Here is a 7,981-nt window from a genome sequence, read left to right on the forward strand (position 1 = left end):
GCCGTGTGGGGCTGCGGCCCCGGGTGCCCGCTGTGGGGAGATGGAGAGGGAATGTCCCCCCGGCCGGGTCCGCACAGCCGCCCCCGGGCGGTGTCGCGCCGCTTCTTGTACGTGCTCTTCCTCCGTGACAGCGGAGACAAGTGGCTTTGTTTCTTGAAGTGTAGATGTGACTAGAAACCCGCTACTGAGACGTCGCTTCAGATTGCAAAGTAACCTTGATGATTTTATAGTAAGAGGAGCGCTTGCCGGCTGAGAGGAGGGTGGCACAGATAACACTTAGGAAATTTGCAAGAGAGGTTAGAAGTCGAGAAGCCAGCAATGAGGGGAAGGCCCGGTGCGGGGTGGCGGGCGAACTAAGTGTTCCTTCCAAGCTGCTGCTCCTTGGGAGGGCTCGTGTCTTGGTGTTCCCTGTAGGGTACTAAGACACCCCACCACTATACTGTTCTAGCACAGCAGTTAAGTTGGTTTGCTACCTTGTTCTCCCAGAACCTTATGCTGTGATGACGTATGTCCACCTATATTTCCTCTCTTCTTCCACAAGCAGCTTTTGAGCTATTTGGATAATATGGAGTTTAAGGAAGGATAGGGAAGAGGGGAGGCAAAGGGAGTCTGCTGTGTAAGACACTCATGCATCGTTATTGTCATTGCTCATAAAGTGCGTGTCTCTGTGTTCCTTCAGACTGCCGGTTCCTAAACTAGAAGATACAATTAGAAGATACCTAAATGCCCAGAAACCACTTTTAAATGATGACCAATTCAGGTATGGACAGGCAAGATACGCATATGTGGTATCAAAGCCATGTCTTACATACGAAGAATGTGACTTGTGACAGCATTTTGTGTCTTTTTATCGATTGCTTTAGGAAGACTGAAGAACTTGCTCTTCAGTTTGAAAAGGGAGTTGGAAGAGAGCTGCATGAGCAACTGGTTGCTCAAGACAATCAGAACAAGCATACGAGTTACATCACAGGTACTTTAACTGACTGAATATAGGAGCCTGTAGATCATTATGTTTGATAACAAACAGCTCATAATGCTACAAATAATATAGGCTGAAGCTTAAGTTCTCTACTCCATAAATTTGGAATAACATGCTATGAATACTGTCTGTGACTGTATTTGAATAAATTCTGAGTCTCTGGTGAAAGAAGAATGCCTGTCATCTAACTTTTATATACCAGAATTCTGGATAGATGGATATTGAAGAAATAGTATTTTTTCCATGAGTTAATGTATTTAAATTTGAGTTTACGGGGTTTATCTTTTTTCTTTTTCATTGTGGTCTATTTTTGTTTAGATTGATAAGGGAGCTTAACAGGTAACTCCCTTAAGAAAACTGAAGCAATAATTTTCAAGTAAATTCAAATTATTTAGCATGAAAACTGAACTGTGGGGGGTGTGTCAGAGAATATGACTAAGCCTTGGGAGGCAGAAGTGGTCAGTACTCTCAACTTAAAACCTCCTAAAACTAAAAAACTATATTCTTTTAACGAGCAAAAGAAAAGGAGAAACAGAAAGATGAGAATAAAATAAAGAAAAACAAATTAAGAGAGGGAAAGTATGCATAGTTTTTTTTATTATCTTTCCTTACTCTTGCTTCCACTGACTTCCAAATACAAGTATCTGTTTATGAAACTCTTGGATGGATAGCAGTAGAGGTGGAAATATTCAAATACCTATGGAGGTAGAAGCTTGCATGTGGCCCAGCGCATGCACTTCTATCCTTGCTAGCTCTTGAGGCTGCCTATAAAGGTGTTACCTACCACAGATTCTGTAGAGAATACAAGATTTCACAAAAGCTGCTGTTTAGTTTGCTATCTTTTACTTTCCATTCACTTTGAACAACATCTGTTTTAACTGGTGGCTTCATGGTACGTGTCAACACTAACCAGCATGATGCTTTGTGTTTTTGAACTGTGGGGTGTTTGTATTCCTTTATTCTTTTTTAGGCCTCATAAAAGACCTGTTCCATTTAAAATATGTTTCTGAAATTATGTATAGTTGCCTCCACCCTGGACTTTGAAGTCCGAGGTTATAAAGCTATGGTGATGGTGACAGATGTGGTTTTAAAACTGAATGAATGCTATTACTCACCTGTGAGGACCTGGAATTAAAATTGTAACTTAGAACCTTGAGTTACCTATTGCCCTTTTACAGCCCAGCTAGGAATTTCTACCTGGGACTGATCCAGGCTTGGAATAATAATTTTTAATACATGAGCTGCCTTGAGGTTGGTGTGCACTTGCTTCCCTGGTCTGCATCAAGTCAGTGTGCAATACCAGAGCTTACTGAGCTGGAGTTTGTTAGTGATGTTAAAATAGAACCTGCTTACAAAAAATCTCTCCTCTGTCTGAGCCCACTCGATTTTTGTTTACTCCTAGGCAGGTATAAAGAGGAAAGGTGGGCCTACTTTTTAGAGCTGTGATTGATTCCCTTGGTTTTGTCAAGCAGAAAACGTTTGGGTCACATTCATGCTCTTGATAGGCTGACTGACTGTCCAAAAGGCCTGTGGGTGCCAAAGGTGATTCTGCTTTCCGAAGTCTGTTCTGGGCCTGAAAGAATAACCACGTGCTCCTCCCTAACCTTGTCTTTTTGTCAGCTTCAGAAACCAATGGTAATACCTCAGTGTCCAGAGTTTTGTCCTGTGCTGGTGATTTTAGTGGGTAGAAAGAGAAAGGAGGCGGAAGTGCAAGACAGCAAATGTAGATGGAGGAATGCTGCCAGGAACAAGGGAAATACTGAAACAGAAATAAAGATTGTTTTAAAGAGCAGTATGTCCTCTGTGACAGAAAGTTACAGAAATTAACAGTTTAAGAGTAGGTAGAGGCATGTTCTACTCCAAATACGAGGTGTGCACCAAAATATAGTGCTGGGGAGCTGTGTTGTATGTCACAGGAGTTACGAGTTTATCACTGAGCTGTATCGAAAACATGGGAATTGGCCCTTGTTGCTAATGCCATTGACACTCCTGATATGGATTACTCTAAATACAGTATTTTTACAATTAGCCAGCAGTACCTTTCTTCATAACTGGAGGTTGAGAGAATCCTTGGGGGAATTACTGCATATATTTGTCTTGTTTATGTGCATTTCATTAGATGTTTACTCATGATTGCTGCTGGAGACTTGATATTGAGTACATGAACCACTGGTCTGACTCAGTAAAGCTGCTTTAATGTTCTGACCTATTTCTCAACTCTCCGTTTTCAGGTCCCTGGTTTGACATGTACCTGAAATCACGTGAACCTGTTGTTTTGAATTTTAATGCATTTATGTCTTTTAATCCTGATTCAAAATCTGAATATAATGACCAGCTCATACGAGCTACAAACATGACTGTTTCTGCTATACGCTTTATGAAGACCTTCAGGGCTGGTTATCTTGAACCAGAGGTTTTTCACCTCAATCCAGAAAAAAGTGACACTCAGATCTTTAAAAATATTATCCGATTTGTGCCTTCTTCACTGTCTTGGTTTGGTGCCTACATGGTCAATGCATATCCTCTGGATATGTCTCAGTACTTCAGGCTTTTCAATTCTACACGCCTGCCTAAGCCTGACAAAGACGAACTTTATACAGATGAAAAGGCAAAACATTTACTAGTACTGAGAAATGGGAATTTTTATGTATTCGATGTTATTGATAGAGATGGAAATATGCTGAAACCTTCAGAAATACAAGCACACTTGAAATACATCCTTAGTGACAACAGTCCAGCGCCAGCCTTCCCTCTTGGCTACCTCACCAGTGAAAACCGAGATACGTGGGCATTACTGAGAAAGAATCTACTGGATAACGGCAATGAAGAAGCTCTTCAAAAAGTAGACTCTGCTGTGTTTTGTTTAAGTTTAGATGATTTTGCCGTTAAAGACTTTGTGCACTTGTCCCACACGATGTTGCATGGAGATGGTGCTAACCGCTGGTATGATAAATCCTTTAATCTTATCATAACTAAGGATGGCACGGCAGGAGTTAATTTTGAACATTCCTGGGGCGATGGTGTGGCTGTGCTCAGGTTCCAGAATGAGGTTTTTAAAGACAGCACCAAGGCTCCAGCCATCAGCCCCCAGTCCCAGCCTGCTTCAGTAGACTCTTCTAGAGCAGTGCAGAAACTTGACTTTAAGCTGAATGATGCCTTAAAAACAGGAATTACCAAAGCCAAACAGAAATTTGATGCCACTGTAGAAGCGCTGTCTCTTAATCTGATTCAGTTCCATGAAGGGGGCAAGGACCTTCTAAAGCAGAAGAAGGTAAGCCCAGATGCTGTAGCTCAGCTTGCCTTCCAGATGGCTTTCCTTCGGCAGTACAATCAGACTGTTGCTACATATGAGTCTTGTAGTACTGCGGCTTTCAAACACGGTCGGACAGAAACTATACGTCCTGCCTCTATCCATACAAAGAAATGTTCGGAAGCTTTTGTCAGGGAACCGTCCAAACATAGCACAGAAGAGCTTCAGAAGTTGATAGTAGAGTGCTCAAAATACCATGGCCGTTTGACAAAAGAAGCTGCAATGGGTAAGTAGGAATGTATCAGTCTTGCTTTTGCACTGGAATGTCTGTTAAAGTTGCTCTAAACATTTACGTCACAACTAGTTTAATTTTGATGGAGATCTAATGATAAAGAAAACTTGACAAAGAGTAGCAGGAGGCTACAGTTTACAATTCATTCTCAAAGACTCATTTCTCAATGGAGGAGAAGGCTTCCCACTTCACTGTTAATGTGCTCAGAGTTTTTCATACTTCAGTTTTTGTCCTTATAGCAGCTGGGCTGTTTGAAGATTTGGTAATAACTTAGTGTGTCTTGTACTCCCCAAGGCAACCAAGAACCTTGGCACTCATTTCGCAATGGAGGAGAAGGCCTGTGTGCTTCCCACTTCACTGTTAATGTGCTCAGAGTTTTTCATACTTCAGTTTTTGTCCTTATAGCAGCTGGGCTGTTTGAAGATTTGGTAATAACTTAGTGTGTCTTGTACTCCCCAAGGCAACCAAGAACCTTGGCTTTATGTCTGAGGAGTTACTGCTTTATCCCTGCAGGTGATAAAGGCTTTTACAGCTTCCAAATCAAACTGATTCTTTGGCTGTGCTACTTCTGGTGTTTCTCTAAATGCTTTGTTTTGAATTGTCCTTCCCAGAAGCATAACGTGTTGTACTGTTTCAATACAACTGACTGTGGACCATTACCCCATAGAGTTTAAAATTTGGCTCCTTTTGTTGATGTAAGATCCTCTTCTCTTTAGATTCATAAATTTTAGGAAAGCTTTTCTGTTTTAAACAACTTGGATATGTTCAGATAAATAATTAATCAAAGGATGTGATGTATTATTAAAGTTGTCTGTTAATATTGCGCTTTTGTTTACTATCAGGATGCCTGGATCAGGCTAGCAGTAAAACAGCAAATCCTCATTCCCTAGGATATGTGCATTTAAAGAGCAGAATGTCTGAGTTCTGAAAAATAATTCCTGCTAACACAAAAAAATAAGGCCCAGTTCTATAGACCTCCTCTTCTGTGGCTAAAAACCAATGTGATGCCAAAATAAGTGAGTTCACTTCCCACAAAAATGAGTCATTGCTCTAATACTTGTTATTTTATTTTAACAGGTCAGGGATTTGACCGACATCTCTTTGGCTTGCGCTATTTAGCCTCATCCAGAGGTACTGCACTGCCTGATTTCTACCAAGACCCAGCCTATGCTCGGCTTAATCACAACATCATTTCTACAAGCACACTGGTTAGCCCGGCTGTGCAGTTGGGAGGGTTTGGCCCAGTGGTGTCGGATGGCTTTGGACTAGGGTATCAGGTACATGATGATTGGATAGGTTGCAATGTTTCCTCTTACCCGACTAGGAATGGTAAAGAATTCCTTCAGTGTATACACAAGTCACTAGAAGATATCTTTAATGTTTTAAAGGGCAAGAGAATTAGTAGTTAGACATAAAAATGTCGGAACACTTTACAGCTGCAGTGCAAAATGCAGACTGTGTCTACTTGGCATACTGAACAGTATTCAACGTGGCTGAGACTACCTAGCTTAATTGGCTTAACTTATCTTCATTGAACTTGAATACTGTTAGATTCACTATGAAATATGTATCTATTTTAAAGATATCAAGTACAGACCTTGAATGCGTATTTCAGGAAATACGTTTGCAGTGTCAAAAAGATGTAAGAGATCCATCTGTTCCAACAGATCCATGTGTTCTTAAAACACATTCTTTAAAATAAGAAGCATTGTTAGCGAGTTTATGAACTCGGAACATCTGTGTTCTGTGACTGTTCAGACTACAGTACTGTAATACCACTCTTAAACTCTTTGATTTTAAAAAAAAAAAAAAAGCACTAATTTTAAATATGAGAGAGTGGTTACATTTGCACTCTTGCAGTAAGCTTGCTTACTAACTTGTCACATTTACTTTTATCTTTAAACTTGAATTGATACCAGAACTGATTGTGCCTCAACTGCTTGAAGCCTTTCCACTATAACAGCTTTTAGAGAAACAAAAAATGAAGTGGGATGCTTTAAGTAATCTGTAATCACCAACTGTCTTGTAAAATTGACTGGAAAAGACTGTATTCTAATAAAGCCATCTATTAATAACCACAAAGTTCTTTTATTGCCATATAGTCCCTGTACCAATAGCTCGTTTCTTAAAAAGGTTGAAAAGAATACTGCTGAAAGCATTCTGCAGTGTTAGCTCTCCCCTTCCATACACGAAGTCTGTCCAACAATCTGCTTTTTTTTAGCTATGTAACCCTGTGTTCTTGTGCCTTAAAAAAGAAAAATTGCTGAACTTCCTCTTACTGCAGAGAAGCAACCTCAAGAGAACACTTTCCTGTTTCCTTCTTATTCTATCAGCTAGAACTTTTTGGTATTATTCATTATAGCAAGGGCCAGAGTCTTGGTCCCTAGAGCTGCATCTTGAAATGCATTGGGGCCTGTTGCAGAAATTCTGAAGACCAGGGCTTATCGCAACTCTGTGAAGGACTGCAGGAGAGCTTTAGCATAAACATCAGTAAAACCTAGTGATGCTGTGACTGGGAGGTGAAACTGATGCAGACAAGTTCCTTGTGTGCTGTTCACAAGTGGGACTCGCAGCTACAGAGTGAGCTCAGCAAAAGGGGCCCTTGTCAGTCAAGAAGCCAAAGGTGCTCAGAGTTGCTGGGACTGCAACACAGATGCTATTGCACGAGATACCCCTTTTTGCACTAAATTCATTCTGGTATGGATAACGTGAACTCCTCTGCCTTTTAAACCCTCTGACTTCCACTCTTTCTTCTATGAAGATGTTTTTCATTGGAGCTGAAAAGCACTGTGTAAAACTTAATGCAGCTCATGTCTCTCTGCACAGCCCTGTGTCCTGGAAAACCAAATATACCAGCAGAACAAGTAAGTCTGAGCATGTTGGTTGGATGTGACAGAACAGTCTCAAAAACCTACGTGCATTTCACAGAATAGAATCATAGAATGCTTTAGGTTGGAAGGACCTTTAATGCCATCTAGTCCAGCCCTCCCGCAGTGAGCAGGGACATCTTTAGCTAGATTTACTCTTCCTTTATATATTGCAGCTTCCAGGTTCACCCAGTGTCTTTTTTCTTTAAAACCGTGGGTGTAAGCAATACCACATCTTGAAGTACAAACTGCAAGTTCTAGGAAGGCAAGACGCACGCTTTAAATGTGTAAGCCTGAAGGCTTATAAACTTCTCCCAGTCAGGGCTGTTTGCTGTGCAGCCTGCAATGTGCTGTTCTAGTTTTCAGCTGAAGAGGATTATTTTAAAACTTACTTTAAAACTCACCACGATCATTCTTGTACATTTAAACAAAGAAAAAACTTTCTCTCATCTGGGAGAAAGATGAAAATAATGTACCAGGCAACGATAATCAGACCAAAAGTCTTTGAATGAAACGCACTAAAGATTTTTGGGTGGGATTTTTGTTAACGCTTTTTGTTTTCTTTGAAACATGACAACAGCTGGCAAGATTGT

The 7,981-nt window shown here is 40.7% G+C and overlaps 1 protein-coding gene across 1 annotated transcript; it reads left to right on the forward strand.

Annotated features, from left to right (window-relative positions):
- Positions 1–679: 679 nt before the first annotated feature.
- On the forward strand, positions 680–6,618 carry CPT2 (carnitine palmitoyltransferase 2; the record flags this gene model as incomplete). Its single annotated transcript, XM_009874362.1, has 4 exons — positions 680–760; positions 864–970; positions 3,211–4,515; positions 5,599–6,618. Coding segments are annotated over 4 exons (1,825 nt in total), but the record flags the coding sequence as incomplete, so codon positions are not given.
- Positions 6,619–7,981: the final 1,363 nt, after the last annotated feature.

Source organism: Apaloderma vittatum, unplaced genomic scaffold (assembly GCF_000703405.1).
Source record: "Apaloderma vittatum isolate BGI_N311 unplaced genomic scaffold, ASM70340v1 scaffold16148, whole genome shotgun sequence".
In the NCBI taxonomy this organism is placed as follows: Eukaryota; Metazoa; Chordata; class Aves; order Trogoniformes; family Trogonidae; genus Apaloderma; species Apaloderma vittatum.